Consider the following 21,180-nt stretch of genomic DNA (forward strand, 5'->3'; position numbering starts at 1 on the left):
TACTTTACCAACTTGTAGATAACGGGTGCTCCACCAAATTTGTTGAAGACGGGTCCAACACCAAATTTGTTGAGGGTTTTTGCCACTCGCTTGGCGAATTAACAAGAGGTGCCAAGACTCTGTAATTTTCTTCTTTATTCTCTTCTACTGCTGCTACTTTTCTTCTATTACTTTTCTTCTACCTTCAGCAAGGAGTGACCACGCATTAAATGCAAAAATCACAGACACGTTTGGGCTTGCTGACCGTGGGGGTTTCCATAGTGAATTCGTTGTTTTTCAAAGGGGGAAATTGGGTGGCTCGCTCCGAAGCACGTGGCGAGCACCAAAGAACTGTGACCAATTAAACGCCAATGATCGAGCTGCGCACGAAAATCACGCGCACAAATAGGATCTTAGTGTGGGTAAAGCTCAAGGTCAGTTTTACCAAACATGACCACCTATGAAACTAATTCTTTTCAACCACAACAAGCGATTAAAATGTCTAGCACGGTAAGAAGGAAATCCGCGAACTGAGTCAAGTTCAAGCACGCACTAAAAATAAAAGATCAAAATTATAGATTTACCAAAATAACACGTAGACGCAAAAAGGCGACACTCAATAAAACTAAAGGTAAACCTAAAAATACTCGAAATAGCAATCCTTTAAAATACTCTACAACACAAGAAAAGCATCGAACTTGTACCAAACACCCCCTTTTCCTGTCTCGTTTTCAAACGACTCAGATCGGACGTCAGCATTTTTTCTCTGTATAAGAAAGGATGAAAACTATCTCTAGGTAATAATAAAGCCTTTAATACTTCTACAATGTTTATTCATACGTCTTTTGCCTTTCTCTGTTGGATTATTTGCTAATCCGTCAAAATCAGCCGGAATAGCTGGGAATAGTCACGCTTTCTAACACCGAAATAATAACAACAACAACTACGGTAACCAACAGCAAACTTCAATAGTTCTCGTCGGTAAAAGTACATGTAACTCGTGGAATAAGGTGTCTCTTAACCGGGTGAAATCATTTGATGAAACGCATTAATTTCTACGCATTAGGGATCAACCTGTGATATATATGGTAATTTCAGTGAGTGTTATCAACTGAGTTGGTAATGTGACTGGGAAATGGCAACTATAAAATCAAAGCAGACGTTCGAGCGTTAACCTCTGGTCAGAGGAGAAACGTTCGCTTTAGAATCTCTTAACCGTGGTCAACCACTTTATCACTGAACTCTTGTAATATCCTCCATCGAGGCAGCACCGCAAAAAACCGTGGCTAACCACGTTATCAACTCTTGTAATACCCTCCATCGAGGCAACACCGCAGTTTCTTTGGAGACTTACCTCCTCTATTCATGAGTTAGTAATGGTAAGACGACTGAGTGGAATCCAAATCAGTCTGTAATCATACAACGAGTGATTAACAAAATCGGACGACCGTGATCCTGTCACCAGGAAGTCCTGTTACCAAAACTACGCGAAATTTTAAGAAACAAACTAACCATAGGTTATACGCTTTCATAAAAACAGCAGTTAGTACGGTAAATAGCGCGACAAAAGCGCGGGCACATGACGCATACTGTCCAATTATACAGCCATAACGTGTACATTGTTCAATTTCAAGCATTACGCGTTTCCTATCACTGCTCAAATCGGGCTGATGACAACCAATCACTTTCGAGAATTAGTTCTAGTTTTGATCACAAATGATAACGTAACTGTCAATTTTCTGCATGTTAGACTCAAATCGTGATTATGACCTTCTCCCGTACACTTGCTTCAGCAAAGAATACAACAAACAGCCTTTTCCAGTTCAAATTTGGCAGACACAGACCAAAGGTCTGTTACGTAATAACTCTTTTCTTCGTTTTCGCGTATTCCATTTGAATCGCTATCTTTCTTACCTTCAGTTTATAAAACTATCGTATATAAGCTTTCTATAACGCTGTATTTGAAGGTAATCATGACAACATTTCGTTCGGGTTTTTTAAACTTTTGGTTACCAATTCAGACATTTCGAAGAGGGGTTTATGCCAGATGCAAGCACTGGCCATAGAGTCTGGGGCTAGAACTCTAAAGCGCATGCACAGAACCGGTCATTACCGCGAAATATGAAAAGAAGAATAAATTTGGTGCGATTTGATGTATAATACATGAGGTTTGGATATTGTTTGAGTTCGGGAAATGGGACTTGAAGTTTACGCACTGGTGATTTTGTCCTCGCTGACTCTTCTCGCAGTGGCCGTAGATGCACAAAACGATTTTGGTGAAGAATCAAGTGGTCCGAAAGGGGAAAAATTGCCTTGGTTTAATTACGAAATAAACAAGTAAGTAAAATTGCGTTAATCGAAGTGTACTTAAACCCGTTTCTTTTCTTCTTTTTTAAATTTTTTTTTTTCATCGAATTGATTTTTTTTTTAACAGCTATCTCATATATTCCCTGTCGAAGAAGCCTGACCAAGAGCCGAACGACGAAAGTGCCGATTCTCTGATTGATATTCAATAATGACACCCAGCAATATGAAACTATTTCATTGGTAGAAGAGGGAGAATTTCAACTACTAGAAACTGAGCCAAAAGAACTGACTGACAATGATATTGATGATATTAATATGTGGGTCTACTTAAAAGACAAATTTAATATCTCTAATGAAGCTTGGCGTGAGTTGGCCATAAAGTGTAAAGACATGCCCACAAAATATAAGATATGTAAACATCTAGATAAGCTAAATTCCAATTGGAATCTTAAAAAAACACCAGGGGAGGCAGAGGGAAAACAGATTTCTTTCAGGGATAGTCTTAAAGAACAGATACAAAGGCTGCAGAAAAATGGAGTATTGGATGAGGCTACTACTATTAAAGTAAAGATCAGTGGTGATGGTACCAACATTGGGAAGAGGCTTAAACTTGAAAATGTAACATACACAAATTTGAATAAAAAGGATGCAGCAATGAATGAAAAAGGGAACTATGTTCTAGCAATAATTAAGACAACAGAGAACTATGACAATCTTAAAGAAAGCCTTGCTGATCTAAACAGTGAAATGTCTAATTTAAAAGAAATAACTGTAAATAATCCTAAGTATAGCATTGAGTATTTTTTAGGAGACTGGACGTTTCTAGCCTGTGTCTGTGGTCTAGGAGCTGCAAATCAAAATTTTGCCTGTATTTGGTGTAAGTGCCCAAGACATGAAATGTTTGACATCAGTAAAAAGTGGTCTTTAACTGACAAATCTCTGGGGGACAAGAGATTCACAAGAAATAGGTAAGCATGCAAAATCTAAACAATATAATTGTAAAACCAATCCATTATTTAATTTTATTCCTATTGACCATGTAATAATTGACACACTACATTTGTTTTTGAGAATATCTGATAATTTAATTGAACTTCTTATCAGGGAACTTCGCAGAAAAGATGGGATTGACAAGGTATATACTTTTTCAAATGCTTTTTGTTGAAATAAGTATAAACACATAGCTGGGTACGAAAAATTTGTAAAAGAGCTAGGAATTAATTTTGAATGGAAAATTGATAAGGATACCAAGAGGTTGGAGTACAGAGATCTTACTGGACCTGAAAAACTCTTGCTCTTTCAACACATAAATTTTCAGGCACTACTATCAGAAGGTCATGTTGCAGATAAGCTGCAAGCCCTATGGGGTAATTTCATAGATATTATTGGTGACCTCAAACTAGATTATACTACTGATGATGCTATCTCTATCCTTGAAGAAAAGGTAAAAAATGGTTTTAAAAATTTCTTGACCTTTACCAAGCAAAAGATGTGACACCTTATATGCATTCTTTGTATGCTCATGTGCCTGAATTTTTAAAGCTTTACCAAAATTTAGCATATTACACTCAGCAAGGTATGGAGAAATATAATGTATCAAAGGACTACTATAGATCAAACCATAGGGGGGTTTCTGCACTAAAGCAACTTTTCTTGAAAAAACACAGAATACAGCTTTTGGAAGCTGCTGGTTTGGAAAGAGTAAAGGAAAGCTACAACTGTGGACACTGTTCAACTTCTGGCCATACCATCAAAACATGTACTGCAAAATGCAACAAATGTGATGCTCCTACTTTCTGTGCACATCTTGTTAAAATAGGTGATAAATGGAAGCCAAGATGTGATTTAATCAATCAGTAATCATATAATATATCAATGTGCTAAAGGAGTGTATTACCCTATAACTGTTAGTAGATGTTGTGAAGAATAATTTTGCTATGCCTGTGAAATGTTTCTTGTATGCAGTATTCAAGTAGTCTTTTTCACGATTACTGTATTGATTACAACAGAATCACAGACTGAAATATATGGGTCATTTATACCTACATGTTTACATTTTACGTAAATAATTCACTGGCAAGTAAAATAATTATTTGAAATCAACCATTCAGATACAGAAAAATAAATGAACACGTGCTAAATCAAATATATTAATGATGGACCATATTTTTGTATCCACATCTGTTGCCATCTCCACGGACAAATGTAAAAACGACTTGATGCCCGTCTTTTATTTCAGATCTCACGTATTTATCGCCAATTGATTTAAATTCCACAATAGGGTTTCTTTTTGTCAACCAAAATCTCAAAGTTCCTGGTACAACATAGGCAAAATCACCGTTTTCATTCGTGATCCGCTCATTCCACTTTGTGCCGAAATAACAATCAAGAGTTTCATTAGAAAGAACTTCATATATGAGTTTATTCCTCTGATATCTTTGGACGTTATCCTTCCCAGACTTTCATTAAAAACGTCGTCATCGACTTGAATTTCAATAAGAACTTCGGGGTCCTCCCTGCGCCCTGAGTACAACTTTCGCTTGATCTCCCTGTACACACGTTCACAAAAAGTTTGCAAGTGATCGCTAAAGGAATCACTGTTCGGTTGTGACATCGGTTCCAATCGCATTACGGGCAAATTATTTCCATCGCATGGCCTCCATAATTTCGTCAAATTTCTCGCTGTACCCTTTAAAATGAATTTTAACCATGTTTCTCGCTTTGTCGACCTGTGTTATCTCAACTGGATAAATATTCTTATCCGTAATTTGTATTTTCTTGCATTTCTTAGGCTTAACTTCGGCGAATTCGTCAATAAATCTCTTCGGAGTCTTATACTCCCGCTTTGCCTTGTTGACCGCCATTTTTGAAAATTGGCGCTCTTTGCATATTATTTAATTAACTGCGCATGTCAGGTGAGTAATATGGGGGCTTGGGACCAATTTAGGCAAATGTTCAGCTTTATATGGGATAAGTTTGATATGACGTGCCAAGAAACGAAGAAAATAAAATTATGAAAACTTACCATATGCGATCCAGTGTTTTTTCCTAATTCAGTCTTAACGATCTTCATGATAATAATAATAATACTTCGTTCGAATAAATATATATTTTAAAATCATACGGTGACTGCAGAGGGGAAAGCTCATGATTTTGAATTTACTGTCCCCTTTGCCCTACTTTTCTTTATTATTGTTGTTTTTATTAATACTATTATTATTCATTTTAGAGCTGTTTTTGTACATGTCGCACGCATAGATTATGAACTGTAAAAATGTACTTAGATTTTAATAGTAAAATTAATCAGTTAGGAGACCCTTTTTTATAGGGAAAACTTCAGAACTCTCCCCTTCAAATATTGAGCTTAAAGGGACTGGATCCCAATTATGAGCCTACTGACTGCCAGAGGTTAAAAGCACGAGTACTATGGTGCTCATTTATCTGAAAAAGTACGTGTGGTCTGTATTGGCTTCCCGTGATTTGTTAGCATTAATCATCTGGATCTGTATTAAGGACAATTACGAGGGATTTGATGAGGCTCTACGAAACAGGCGTTTAAAGAACTTTATCTGATAGAAACATTTTGGCCTGTTCTCAACCAGAAGCCAAGTTTGTCTAAGGCTTTTATGTACTTCATTACATAAACCTGCAATATTGTTTGGCAACCTTTAATATTTCAGACTTTTTCGTGTAACGTTTTCCCTGCATATGTCGCTGAATTGGTGTGTTTGATATAATCAAGGAGCACAACATCTACCTTCGACACCTGGGGGTAAATTTTCAAGCAACCTCTGCCCACAACTTAGTTGTTTGACGAAGTTTTTTGAATCCCCCACACTGTCACGTGCGCAAAAAATTTTTAACCACACTTCTGTTGAAAAGGTTTGAAGCATCGCGGAAGTAAATCTGATAGTGAAGGGAAAAATATGGTGGAATCCTCGTCCGCAATGAATGTTGATCTAAGTGTTATGAAGCGAATGGTAAAGGACTTCACGGCTGGCGCTATTGGCGGTACTGCGTGCGTGATGGCTGGGCAACCTTTCGACACAATTAAAGTCAAAATGCAGACATTCCCATCGCTTTTCAAAACTGCAATTGATTGTGGTGTTAAAACGTTAAAACAGGAGGGTTTTCGTGGATTATATGCCGGAACAATCCCTTCATTGGCTGCAAACATTGCGGAAAATTCTGTCCTGTTCTTATTTTATGGTCAGTGTTTAACGGTAGTGAAAAAGTTTGTGGGGAAGAAAGATGAAAAAGAGTTGAGTGTATTAAACCGCGCTTTTGCCGGGAGTGGAGCAGCAGTGTTCTCTTCGTTTGCACTATGTCCAACAGAATTAGTGAAATGTAGGCTTCAAGCACAACACCAAATGAATGTTATGGCTGGAAAAACTGGAGCTAAGAGGTAAAAACCTACATCTACAGAACCCTTTCACTCCTAAGATTTCCCTAGCAATTCTCCTTACTTGAATTGCATGGCGTTCGTCCCTACCTTATACCATGTTTGCCCCCTGACACTTTTCAAGTTTGACCCCACCAAGTAAAATTTGCCCCTTGATTGAGTGATGTCCAGATGAGTTGATTTGTGATGAAGGCACTAGCAGAATATAGGTGCCAAATGTCAAGTCAGTGATGACCATTTTGAATTTCGTCAATTGCATGGAATCTGCGGGGGATCTGGGGTTACCAAAAACAACTGTAGACTAATTTAGACATTACTTAATCTGGGGGCAAACTCAACTTGGTGGGGTCAAACTTGAAGTGTGGGGGTGAACACGGCAAAAGTTAGGGATAAACTCGATAGGGGGCGAAAGTGGCCAATACCCTTACTTTTATCCATACAAATCTTGATGTTACTTTGGAGAATTTGATATTAGGTCAATCAAATCCCCGAATTGATATTATTCTCTATTCTCATCACTTGTCTGCTTGATATTGTATGGAGAAATTCTGTCTTGGGTTAAAGGGTTAATTTACTTAAATAACCAAGAAATATTAAAAATACAAGTATAGTTTTTTTTTTAAGAAGTGGCTGCTGACAGTGTGACAAATGGCTGTGACTAAGAGGTAGTACAAATCTAATGAACAGAAATATTTACAGATGGTAGTAAGAAGTCTCTTTTTCATTTAAATCCCTGCAAATGATTGGAAAAAAAGGCATTTTTATTCCTCCACAGTGGGGTAGTACAAGTTACAATGCAGATTATTCGTGAGGATGGCTTTTTGGGCCTTTTTCGAGGAATGACATCAACGTTGGTTCGTGAAGTACCTGGTTATTTCTTCTTCTTTGGGGGCTACGAGTTGAGCCGATATCTCCTCAAGCCAAAGGGAAAAACTGTTGATGATCTTGGTATGATTTATTTTCAATTTAAATGAAATGTATACATTTTAGTTTGACAGCATGATTGTATATTATACATTGAATCAACGCTGAGGTTTGAAGAAGTCCAGAGTTTGTTTAACCCTTTCAACTATAAAAGGGAGCAGCTTCTGATTTTCTTTATTGCAACACTGTGGAATCATTCATTACTGACAATGATGGAAATATAGAAATGATTGCACAATTCTCCTTGTCACTACCAAAGGAAATGTACAGAGAAGAATATGGTGAATATTTAAAGGATTAAGTATGCTCCAAACACTTCCCAGTTAAATTTCCAAGTTTTGAGGTTAGATTTATTTGATGAATGGCCCTGGTTGCTTTCTGTAGTGAGATTGGTCAGTTTTTTTCTTGAGTGACAGTGAAAGTGGTTGCACTATGTTACTCAGAAAAGTGTCCTTCAGATAGAAATGATACACGTGTGGTGGCAGTAAAGTGAAATTCACCTGGAATTAAGATGTCTTTTCATTTTTCCTCTCCATATATCAAGTGGACTTGCCTAGTTTTTTTATATATCACCTCACTAGTCTTTGCTTGAGATATGTTCCTAGCCACTGTGATCTCAGTTTATACCACCAAGATCTCTGTTACTGGAATTGAAATTGTCCCAAATGAGCTATTTATCCCAACCACAGAGGTACAACTTGAACAGTCTTGCCAAGTTTGGTTTCATGATCAAGAAGGAATATTAGAAGTGAAAAGTACTGTGGAGGAAATCTCACAAGTGGACTCTTTAACTCCCGAGATCTGACTGGTAATTCCTGCCCCCCCCTCCTTGCTGCCACACATTTTCTTAAAACATGTTTGCTAGATACTGTAGAGATATTATAGGGAGAAGTTACACAATCATAAATAATTTCTTGAATTTAAAGAATTGAAAAAGAAATTATTTATGTCCCCATGTTTCTTGTCATGCTACCAAGCCTTAGGCTTGTCATTTCCAATATCAGCATTAAATGTGTAACGCAGTCTGAACAGTTTCAGTGATTGAAATTTATGCTTTTGATATTTTTTGCAGGTGCTGTGCATCTTATATTCTGTGGTGGTATTGCTGGTGTATCTCTCTGGATTGCTGTATTTCCTGCTGATGTCATCAAGTCTCGTATTCAGGTATTTTGACCACAACGTGTGCTGTTCCTTGATACTCTGGTATCCTGTCTCTCTCCATTTTATTCAGGGCATCATGGCCACTCTACTTTCTTTGTACAGTGGAATCTTGCCTTAGAGCCACCTTGTTATTGTGTTCACCTTGTTATTATCATAATGTCTATTTATTATTATTTATTACTATTTTTGGCCCAGCAAAACAGCCATACCTTTTCTTGTTAAAAAAGACGTTGTTAATGCAGTCACCTATCTCACTGCCACTCATTTCCTTCTAAATTAGTAAAAAGAATTTGGTTGTAGATCAAGATAACAACTCGTACCAGATAAGTTTGAGTACTGTCATTACCTATTTGCTGGATAATGTATGTTGGATATTTCAGGGAATAGTTACATGTTCATCATTTTATGAAGTGGAAGGGTTGTGAGCTGCTGTACTTAGCAAGGTGATCTATGTGATCAAACCTATGTTGATAACTTCTTTCTGCACAGATACTGACCCAGGGCTCTGACAAAGTACCAGGCTTCTTTGAGACAATGTTTCAGATTGTTCGGAATGAAGGTAAATATGTGCATTTAAAATAACACACCAAACATCACATTTGAGCAATTTTTTTGTCTGAAGTTTTTTTGACCAGCAGAAATGATTCCCTGCAGATAAAAAGGCATGCAAGATAAAAGTTCATTCCAAATCTACTCCGGGACCCTACACAATTTTCATGTTTCATGGTTTAGGGTTAATTCAGGAATTGTACATTTTGCTAATCCACAGTAACTTACTGATAACACTACAGGTTTCTTCTCACTTTTTTAGTTTTGATTATTTTTCTACAGGACCAAGAGCTTTGTACAAGGGCCTTGGACCAACACTGGTGCGATGTTTTCCAGCATGTGGAGCTTTGTTTGTGGCATATGAAGGAACACAGAAATTGCTAGAAAATGTTTAAATCACCCTGCTCACTTTGTAATATTTGGTGGATGTTGCATGGCTAGGTGTATACAGCCAAATGTTATGTTTGAGTTTCAGTAATATTTCTCTTGTGTAAGCTAAGGGAACTTAATTCTAAAAGATGCTATAAGTAATAGAATGTAAAATTTTCAACCCATGCATGTAAGCATGGAATTTTCTGTCTATTTTAAAGATATCAAATGATGCAATATTTATTTGTAATAATGACAGCCGTAGAGTTCATGTGCTCAGAAGATGTCCTCGCAGAAGTGTACACAGTAAGATAAAATTCTATTAAATAAATTCTTTTCTTTTAATAATAACCATTCTTTTGGTCTTCTCAAACTTGATGTCAATGGAGCTATAAATTCTCCTTTAGTGATGTCATTGAGGTGAAAAAGCACTTAAAAGAAGGGAAAACATTGTGTGGATTCACCTCAATACCATAAAAAGAAGGGCCTTTTTTTCAAAATGGGTTAACTCAATTTAGGTATTTTTTCACATTTACATTTCAAGTGGATGCATAGTAAACAGTGCTGAAGATATTCAATGCTGTTCTTTGCTATGAGTGATGAGTGACTATAATTATATTACAATGACATCCTTTAATAAACTTCTATAGTTGTGCACTATGGTATAAAAATTAATATTATTAAATCTTTAATATTATTATTTTTAATAGCATGATACTATTATTAAATTGTTAATATTATTATTATTTGGTACAATGAATATATGAAGTTCATATATTTTGAACTGCAGTATTAGATACGTATGATGCACGATCCTCGCAGTAGAGAGCGCTATTTATGCAATAGCGAAAATCAGACCTGAAAAAAATCAGGCCTGTACAGGATTCGAACCACTGACCTCTGCGATACTAGTGCAGCGCTCTACCAATTGAGCTAACAAGCCAACTGGGAGCAGGCCATTAAGTTGATTCGTAATAAACCCGTGATGATAAATCAGATACAATGAATATATGAAGTTCAAATATTTTAAACTGCGGTATTAGATACGTATGATGCATGATCCTCGCAGTAGAGAGCACTATTTATGCAATAGCGAAAATCAGACCTGAAAAAAATCAGGCCTGTACGGGATTCGAACCAGTGACCTCTGCGATACTAGTGCAGCACTCTACCAATTGAGCTAACAGGCCAACTGGTTTATTACAAATCAACTTAACGGCCTGCTCCCAGTTGGCTTGTTAGCTCAATTGGTAGAGCACTGCACTAGTATCGCAGAGGTCAGTGGTTCAAATCCCGTACAGAACTCACTTGTTTTACTCATTTCCACCTGGCTAGGCATAAAATATTTGGCTATTTAGTTTGTATTTTCTGCTTACATTTGTCTAGGTATTTATCGTTTTAAGTATCTAAAGCTCTATCAAGCATTTTAATTTGAGTATATAGTAAGGATTTTTTATGCGCAAGTGAGATATATTTATATTTCAACAGTAAGAATTTCATTTCCTTTCGAGTAATTGTTAAAATTACCACAAAAGTCATCATAACTGAAATTCATAATTTTCTGTTTTAAAAAGACAAATTCATCATTCTTGAAAAGGTGATTAAAGGGGTAAAATTTGTAAAGAAACTGGTGCTTTGTCAGGAGGGGTATTTCAAGGTAACTTGAACAATTGATAAAAGTGATCATCTGAAAAGGTGGCTTCTATGAAGTTGAGATTGAATCAGTTACATTATCTCACCATTTGTGTGGCCAGTCAATAGCATTTTGAGTGTTTTGTTTCGCTGATGGTACATGCCAGTAGCTTCAGTTTATTTGATAAGCAATATATTACGTGTGAAAGGGTGGAAACCTCTAAAAGCTTGAAATTTTAATGCTTTTCATAAAAATTTTGAAAATAAAACAAATTGTTGCCATATCAAGTTTCTTGATTGGGTTAACTTGTGCATGAACCTCATTTTTTTTTTTCTCCAGCACAAATTTAAACTGTCTTTAATGAATGATTGAGCAGTATTGTCAGGAGAAGTTAAATGCTGGTTACTCTTACTAGTTTTAAATGGTTAATGGTCTCCTCATGCAGAGTGAAATGTCACTTCTTGAATATGTAGTTGTGTTCCAAAGGCTTTTAGTAAATGGTAGACTATTTTCCTGAGCTTTTACAGAGAGATTTCCAAGACTGATTATGAACAGCAAACTTGGTAATCAAAAGCAACTTGATTGAATACTGATACTGGAAAATATATTTGTTATTGTGATTTGTCAGTGTTTGCTCATCAATCTGTTTGAACCAGTTGCAAGTGGACAAAAGGAGATAGTTCAACCTCTTGAAAATGGAGGGCCATAGAGAGCATAGGCCACTGTGAGTCAATAATTTTATTGATAATGGGAATTTAGCAGTGGATGTTCCAGGGGATGGCTTTTATTGTCACTCATTTCATGTATTAAAATGTCTAAAAGTTATTTATAATCCAACACCCCAAATTGTTATTTCTGTGTGGGCGAATTTCGCAGATATTTATTTACTTACGGGGAGTGCATGACAGAAGTATGCGAAGCGGAACAGAATTGATGCGTTGTCGTGCTGCTGTTTCTATTTTCTTCAGTAAATGAAGAAATTTCCTGGTCATCTAGCTGTTTTTCTTCGCTCGATTCGTCAAGTAAACTTGGATCTATATTTACCAGTCATTCCGACTCTTCGTCATCAGAAATATGATTCAAATTGTCCGCCAGTTTTTCTTTTTGTAACTTCAATTCAATTCTTCGCTTGCGCGATGCGAGAAAACCTGTTTAACTGGTGCTCTGGAGTACAAATACCATGTGATATTTGTAGTCGTCTATGACGTTATTTGTACTATATGGACTGTAGTTGGATAATAAAGTGGAGTTATTGTAAGGAGAAAGTGAATGTAAGTCACTCTTGGAGGTCAAAGGGTTCATAAGGGCTCTAAATTCTTTGATGTCACAAGCTCCATCTTTAAAAACAATTCTTATAAAAAAAAAGAATGTAAGATCCCTGCTCTTTTCTTCAAACTGCAAATTTGAGTTTATAGAAACAAGACTGTTTATTGTCAGTCATCACTTTATATAATTGATGCGAAAGAAACATAAAACAAACAAACTGCTAATTTTCCTAAAACCCTTTAACTCCCATGACTGACCAAGAAACAATTTCTCCTTACAATGTAAAAGTAATATCAAGCAGACATGTGAGGGGAAGGAAAAAAAAATTAAGGGATTATTAGTTGGTCCAATACCAACTAACATCACAAGAGGGGATGGCTGGCAGGAAGGAGAATTACTACGAATTCGGAGGAGGTGGCGTGGCCGAGTGGTTAGGGTGCTGGACTTGTAATCCGGTGTCCCGGGTTTAAGTCCTCCACCCTGCCACTCACTGGATTTGTTCTCGGATGCCCCTAGTTCAACTCCTGGGCTGCGCTCTGTAAATAGCCCACTAGTCTGCCTCCTGCCAGTGGGGATTTTTAAGCTCTTAGTTAGTCTACATTGTGGCTGAAAAGCCCCTAAGGGGGAGCCTCAATTAACGTATATTATTATTATTGTTATTACTAATGAGATCCTGGGAGTGAAAGTGGTAAGATTTGCATAAATACCAGACATTGTATCTCGCATATCAAGCAATACCTAAATAAATCAAACTTCCACAGTCAGTGCAATACAATCATTTGGTTATACCAATTTATTTTTTCTTCAAACAAGTTTGTAGAGGAATATTTCGGATTATCCATCGAGTATCATTTAAAGCACTACATTTCATCTGTGCCAAATCTTGGTTTGCATCAAACATTTCAAATGTATAACCTTTCTACAACAATTTTGAGTTACTACTCCATGACCTACATGGACCTATTCAAGTGTTTTGACTGAACAGACGTCGAGTAAACAAGCCAAAGGCTTATAACTTTAAAATAAAATTTTAACCAAATAAAAATTTTGTTTTATCTTCGCTCATAAAGCTGAGGTTGGCATTTTCTGTGCTAGAATGTAGTCCTGAACGAAGAAACCAATTTTACCGACCTCTAGAAATAAAATATTTTTCTCACCTGGAGAATGGAGACATCAATAGATTTCTCCTCAGAAATTTTTTTTTTCAAAATGAGGCGATGAAGCAACACAAATACGGGTGACTGCTAATCATTCATGAAGTTATTGTTTTAGTGTCATCCCACCAGAAAGTCAATGTTAAACAATAGTTGGTGACCATTTGGCCCTAAGAGTGACGTAGTAACTCTGGTGTAAACATAATAGCCACGTGGCGTAAGTCGAGCCGCGGAATCTCCCAATAAAAATATATATTTTTTGTCGATATGGCAACAGTTCCCTTGTAATTCAGCATATATTTTGACTAGGAAAACGTTGCAAAGTTTAATTTATCCGGTCTTTCGCTACTTTCACCGTGTGCCGTTTTTTCCGAGTTCTTTAGCACGTTCGGTTGCGGCGTGTACAGCCTTCATTAAAGCTCCTCGAAAACCACACTCTTCGAGAGCGTTTATTCCAGCTATTGTTGACCCCCCGGCAGAACACACAGCATCTTTCAGTTCTCCTGGATGTTGTCCACTTTCTAACACCATTTTAGCCGCTCCAGCACATGTTTTTGCCGCTAATTTCATGGCTTCTTGGCGATTCAATCCAGCCCGAACAGCGCCATCGGCCAAAGCTTCGATGGCCATGTACAGGTAGGCTGGCCCACCACCGGTTAGAGCAGTCATCACATCCATCAATTCTTCGTCAACATCAAAGCTATATCCCACAGAAGACATCAGCTGGTGTACAAAGGTGTAATCTTCCTCACGGGCAAATTTACCGAATGTTAGAGCTGTGACTCCTTCGCGAAACTGCACCGGAGTGTTTAACATCATTCGAACAATCCGACTTCGTCCCGGCAAGGAATTTTGCATATAATCCAAGGTGACTCCAGCCGCAATGGATGCTAGTAAATGATTTCTCGTTACCACAGGAGAAATTTCTTTGAAAACATCAGGGAAAACTTTGGCCTTAACAGCGAGGAACACAAAGTTACTTTCTTTCATTACCCACTTATTATCGTTACTCACGTTACAGCCCATAGTGCGAAACTGATTCAAGTCTCTCTCTGACGGAGCGCTGGCGAAAATTTCATTCGCCTTGATAACTCCAGCGGATAAAAACCCCTTAGCAAGAACTTGTGCTGCTTTTCCTCCCCCAATAAAACCTAGTGATGATATTAGACTCATGATTCAAAGACTGCTAGATTCTAAATGAATCATTCGTTCCTTTTCGCAAAATTTGCTCTACCCCGCAACGACAAAGAGAATTGTGCAATGACTTGTCCAATGAAAACTCGCGCATTTTCTTTGAAAGCCAATCACAGGCGCGATCAAAATAACAAAAGAGCATTTACTGGTCACAAAGTTGTCATGCGAAGGTATTTTGGGAAAGTAATAAGAGCGGGCAAAAGTTCATTTTTAATTTTTTTATTCTCCTTTGGCCTCAACAAAACCTTTCTTTTGGAATGGAAAGCGCCTGAATGGACGAGATACGTGAACCCCTAAAGAAAAAAATGGGAGTGAGGAAAGGAGAAGGAGAGGGAGTTTCAAATACCCATACGCTACCCATGACAGATGTGATGTTCCTTAACTGATGTCTCCGTTTTTAGACATGAGATCTTGCAGAAAGTTTTATTCCCAAGGTTGTGTGTGAAAATTTTCCTTTCGTAAACTGCACTGAAAGGCTGCCGAGCGGATGTTTCTTCATTGAAATCGAATGACGTCAGAGTAACTGGCATTTGCTTTTACGCAAAAAAAAAAATGAAGGGAAACCAATTCATTCGCCGTCATATGAACGTCATCGTCAAGGCATACAACTCGTGTTGAACTTTACCTTGCCCTTGCTTTTCTTATGCAGATCGATGTTGGTCTTTATTTGTCAAAGATCAGTCAACCATTGTTAAAAAACATAAGAGTACCAGGCGCTTTCTTATCCTTTTTTTTAGCTTTTTCTTTCCACAGCTGCCCCAGATTTTTTTGCAAATCTTTGTGACGAGCGAAGAAAAAATCGCTCTCCAGTTTCAGTATTTTGATGGAGTTTCTGGGAAGGTCTTTGTTACCCCTTGAGAGTTTTTCCTAGATAAGTTGTCCGTCGTCAGCTCTATATTGACGCAACAAATTAAGTATGAAGATTATATCATAATCTGATAACAAAACAAAAATTCTACTAAACAACTTTCCGGTATGAGCAATATATTTAATGGCCTCACCCGAGTACACAGAAATAACCGCGGGAGATAAAATTGGCTGATCATTTCTATTCAAAGAGACCTGAAAATAGAAAGACAGGGGTTTCTTTAAGATCAATGAGTCGGTTCAGTGGTCTTTAGTTCATGAAAGAGGGAAAAGACATTTCGATTTTGACGCGTCAGAATTAACGCAATTTATTCAATAAGTAGAGTCAATATAGATAATTAATCTTATTTTCTATTAAAAGAAAATAATCAATTTCAAAGTCACCCTAATCCAGTTAATCTGAAGGACCATATTTTGAGTAGTGCATCAAGAAAACTTACGCCCTCTCCAGACTCTTCAGTTAGCGGTTGACCTGAATAACCGCTCAAGCTCTGTTAAAATACTTAAGTTTGTATTAGTTATTCGTTAGATGCGTTGGACAGTTTTGAATCGATGTTATAACAAGAACATGAATATTTTCTACCTCATTCTTAAATTGAAGTATTTGTGGATCCTGTCTACTGTTAGACTCTCCTGTTAGACTCTCCTGTTAGACTCTCCTGTTAGACTCTCCTGTTAGACTCTCCTGTTAGACTCTCCTGTTAGACTCTCCTGTTAGACTCTCCTGTTAGGTCGCATTGATGGGGAAACTAGCTACAGACCGCAACATGTTTTCACAAAAGGCGCAAAGGACTCTTGACCTGTCTTTTTCAGTTTTCTTTAATCTCTCAGTTCTCTCCGCAGACAATCTTTTACTTACATCTAGGTACCTCTGGTTGACTGAATCTAACCCTTATAAAGGGGGTAAGTTTCTAAAGAAACTGTGGTGCTGCGTCGGTGGGGGTAACAAGGGCTAACGCTCGAAACGTCAGCTTTTTAACTCCGTTTACGGTGGCCAATTTACAATTTCAACTTAGTTGATATTACCAAATTACCTTAAAACTTCGACTTTGATTTGCCAAGTTTTAAAACAGTTAGGTTTAGATAACGTTCGATTAGGTACTTGGGACCACATCCATGGGCGAAATGATCTAAGAAAATTAGGGAATCGTCATCTTTAGCTAGCGCTATTTTTAAAAGAAACATTCGTAAGATGGACCTAACAATTTTTAGAATCTAGTGGCTTTAAGTCGTGTATTCTATGTAACAGCTAATATTTTATTCACATTTAACTATGACACAAGATGCATTTGACACTCAAATAAAGATACTTACTTACTTACTTTATGCACTATTGGAAGTTAGACAAAACAGACATAATTTGGAAACTCGTCGCGATGGCTGCTTTAACCTAATAAAATATTTCCGACTTTGAATTCAAATAGTAATAAAGGCTTGATATAGACGAATGACTAAATCATACTTAACCGACTGAATACTTCACAAGATCAACTGTATACTGAAGACTTAGAAAATTGGTATTTCTCTGAAATTAAATTCCTATCACAGCATTGCGTTGAGGGATCACCATTAAAAGAGTTAGGTCAGATAGATCGTCGCCTAGATTATATATTTTCTGATGAAAATAGATCATTATAAAAAGGGCTAAGTTACACTGCAATAGTATTGAATCTAGCGTGCTCATAAACCCTTAGGAAATGTGAACAAATAACACACTAATAACTTAGGTATTTTAGTATTTTTGAAATAATAAATAGACGTGTTCTGTCTGGTCACCATTGTGGTAGAAGCTCCACAAACCGCTGTAATCGTCACTTTGGTTTAATAGACTAATTAACCGATAAAAATAGACCAACATTTAGCTTATTTTGACTTCATTCGTCATTTAAGACGATAGCTATCTAAATTATTCTTTTACGAGTAGTTGTTTCTATTTTGGTGCCTTTTGTAAACCCCCGCGCCTTTCGCGGTTTGCTGGTTCGCCGATGCCATTGAGATGCTACGGAGCCCATCTATGGAAACTACATCCTCGGAGACCCAGGGGCTGAGTCGATTTCAAGTTAGGGCATGAAGAGCCCCTGGGGACATTGTCTTACAAGACTAGTTCCAAACGGTCGCAGTCGTTCTGCCATCTGATTGGTGCCAGAAAATCTTTGTGTTTTTCTGCCCAATCAGAGTAAAGTGTACTTTAGAGTCCTTTCGTGTGTTTTAACACAGACATATACAACTGGCGCTTTCGACTACGTAGCTTTCTGCTTTCTGTGCGCGCCAAAATCTAATCTTAGTAGTAAAGTCGTTCACAATACGGCCAAGGTTGCAGAGAACGTTAAGTTCGTGGACGACCTCCAGCAAGTGCTAAGAGAAAGCTCAGCTGCGTTTCGGGTTAGCTAATTAAAATCTGAACAAAAACTGATTAACGAGAACATCGTGAGAAGGAGAGATGTTTTCGGGCAGTTACCGAAGGGCTTTGGAAAGAGTTTAATCTGTCAACTGCTGTCTAGAGTGTTGAAATTCTTGAGCTAGGAAGGCCACGGATTCTCTTCTTGTCCTTTGGTCATTGTCATTTCACCTCTTCTGTCGATTGTTTAAGACCAAGTTAAATACCTTTGATCATTGAGAATCGATCCGATGCTGTTTTCAATGGGAAAAACAAAACCAAAGACCAAGAAATATTGGATGGAAAGGGCGGGTTTGCTTCATCGCAAATGTCAGCTTAGTAGTACAGGGTCACCTACCCACATCTAATAAGCAAAAGTTTCCACGCTTAGCTTTTCTTTTTTTGCAAGCGAAGATGAGATTAGATTTTGGCACGCACAGAAAGTTGCGCAAGTACCAGTTGCTCGACATACCTGCGTGGCCCGTGCGACGAAATAACTTCACGGGATTATGCAAAAAATCTAGACAGATTTAAGGGTTCTGTCCTCGTGTACCGGTTCACAAGGGAATTATCATTGTTCTTTCTTTGTTTAGGAGTCATTGGTTAGCTGTTGTGTATTGTTCATTTAATCACTTTTACCAGAGTATGGTGAGGGTCGCACAACAGAGGGAGGCTCCAAATCAAGTGCGCCCAATATCCCACCCATCCCACCGCAGGGGAGGACATCCATCACACAGTAATCTCGTGTGTGGGAAATCAACGTCTCCCACCCCAGCCCTGTAGGAGACGGGACCTCCATTTATTCGTCCCTATCCGAGAAGACTAGAATATCTAACCATTTCTTGATGTTATAGAAAGGCAGCAAATTCTTCTCAATTATTTTAAGACCCTGAGTGTTGGTCCGGCCGGGGCTCGAACCCTCGACCTGCAGTGTTCGGTCTTTTGTATCGGCTCTTGTGAACCGGTACACGAGGACAGAACCGATTTAAGCTTCAATCTCGTTTAACGTTTAAAGCGACATATCAATGACTGCAACCATCGTGTTGTATACAAACCTCGCAAACTTTAAAACACGTTCTCTAGTGATACCTGCGAAAGTATTCAGTATAATTTCCGGTAAGATTTTCGCGGACAATCTGATCGATTTCTCTTACATTGTGTGCTAAGACTGAAACTTTTCACGTCAAGTAAATCTCCGTCGCACGGTCCAAACAAACATAGTGAGCAACTGAGCTACTAGTATATGTCCGTGTTAAAACACACGAAAGGACTCTAGAGCACACTTTACTCTGATTGGGCAGAAAAACACAAAGATTTTCTGGCATCAATCAGATGGCAGAGCGACTGCGACCGTTTGGAACTGGTCTTGTAAGACAATGTCCCCAGGGGCTCTTCATGCCCTAACTTGAAATCGACCCACAGCCCCAGGGTCTCCGAGGATGTGGAAACTAACGAATAAAGGGTGAAAGTTTCTAAAGAAACTGTGGTGCTGCGTCGGTGGGGGTAACAAGGTAATTTGGTATATCAACTAAGTTGAAATTGTAAATTGGCCGCCGTAACTAGTAAAAAGCTGACGTTTCGAATGTTAGCCCTTCGTCCGAGCGAATTACGAACGAATGACATCATTCGCTCTGACGAGGGGCTAACGCTCGAAACGTCAGCTTTTTAATTCGTTACGGTGGCCAATTTACAATTTCAACTTCGTTGATATACCAAATTACCCTATGGAAACTAACCACAATTGTACAAGCCTTATTACGTCAACCGAAAGGAAACTTTTTAAACTATGCTTACGCTTATCATAAGCTAGTTTTGCGGCAGCCTGCGAGGCCCTCTTTTATCAGTTCGACGGCAAGAGGTTTGCATCGGGTTTAGCACTGATTATTGGTGCCAGACTTCCAGCACACCAATCCCCAACTTGTATATCTCGTAAATCTGTGTTGAGGCATACAAATGATCAGCCTGTGTACCATATATGGAGGTCGTACGAAAGATACCTCTGCCCCAGGGGTATCTTTGTGGCCCCAGTTTTATTGGGGCTGTGCCGTGAGATACATCTGCACGGTGCTTTTGGAGGGTCTTAAGTAAACCTGTCGTAGATCAGTACTGCATCTCCTGAACTTTTTGTAGAAATTCTGCGATCACCTCTGAAAGGGGGAAATGCATACAAATTGTAATGAGCGAGACGAGTTAAAGGTGATTGCATCAACAGAAAATGCCCCCGGAGTTCCTTTTGTGGCTTTTCCCACCATCGGCATGCTTGGTCTCGTGTCTAGGAGGTTTGCGATGTCAGTTGTCAGGTGTTGCAAGGCCTTTCGTATCGTCCTCGTTTATAGGGCTTTTGAAACGCGTAGAATACGCTTCGTTCTCCTCGGACTCTAGATTGCGAGGAGGATGGACTCTGGCCTCTTCTCCTCGAAGAGCGCGAAGAACCATCAATCGAGCTGTACGGCAGCCATAGTCCTCATGTTGGAGTTTATCTTCTCCAATTCCACCCTAATTTTTTGGTCAGAACAGGCAGGCACAGAGGTCGGTGGCTTAGTAGTAAAGTCAGGCTGACCGATGGAGTTGCCAGGTTGGCCAATCAGCGTAGATGCTGAGCCGGGTTCATTCAGTTGGCAAGCACCGTCACCGTGAGCCATGTCTGTTCACTGACTGCGCCAAAGAAAAGACTATACAAGGAATAGTGAGATGAGGTTATTACTTCTCCCATAAATAATACTTAGACAAGGTTGCGTCGCTCCAAAGGTGGATTGCGAAAGGCTGATTGTGTCGTCCAAATTCAACAACATTGTCAACCCACAAATGTCAACAATTTAGCGATATAAAATATGTGAACCTACGAGTTCACGAATGGGAATCTGCTTTGGAAACCGCAAAGTAGTATTAGAAAATAATAAGCTGGGAAATGGGACTAGTAATCCTACCTCTTCCCGCGCTTCCTTTCTCGTCTGTGAGAGCAAAAGCGTTTTGAAAAAGGCTACCCCCACCCCCACTC

General features: G+C 38.4%; 2 protein-coding genes and 1 pseudogene across 3 annotated transcripts; 2 read left to right on the plus strand and 1 right to left on the minus strand.

Annotated features, from left to right (window-relative positions):
- Positions 1–1,836: 1,836 nt before the first annotated feature.
- On the plus strand, positions 1,837–5,273 carry LOC148723614 (uncharacterized; annotated as a pseudogene). Its single transcript, XR_015991914.1, has 2 exons — positions 1,837–2,316; positions 2,414–5,273. The product of XR_015991914.1 is annotated as an uncharacterized LOC148723614 (transcript).
- A 422-nt stretch (positions 5,274–5,695) lies between these two features.
- On the plus strand, positions 5,696–11,944 carry LOC111322351 (mitochondrial ornithine transporter 1). Its single transcript, XM_022925436.2, has 5 exons — positions 5,696–6,691; positions 7,464–7,636; positions 8,685–8,776; positions 9,263–9,332; positions 9,605–11,944. The coding sequence occupies exons 1-5, from the start codon at positions 6,213–6,215 to the stop codon at positions 9,715–9,717; spliced, it is 927 nt and encodes a 308-aa protein (XP_022781171.2). The 5' UTR covers positions 5,696–6,212; the 3' UTR covers positions 9,718–11,944.
- A 1,411-nt stretch (positions 11,945–13,355) lies between these two features.
- On the minus strand, positions 13,356–14,993 carry LOC111322340 (pyrroline-5-carboxylate reductase 1, mitochondrial). Its single transcript, XM_022925422.2, has one exon. It carries the CDS (start codon positions 14,915–14,917, stop codon positions 14,096–14,098), a length of 822 nt encoding a protein of 273 aa, XP_022781157.1. The 5' UTR covers positions 14,918–14,993; the 3' UTR covers positions 13,356–14,095.
- Between the last annotated feature and the right edge of the window lie 6,187 nt (positions 14,994–21,180).

Source organism: Stylophora pistillata, chromosome 9 (assembly GCF_964205215.1).
Source record: "Stylophora pistillata chromosome 9, jaStyPist1.2, whole genome shotgun sequence".
In the NCBI taxonomy this organism is placed as follows: domain Eukaryota; kingdom Metazoa; phylum Cnidaria; class Anthozoa; order Scleractinia; family Pocilloporidae; genus Stylophora; species Stylophora pistillata.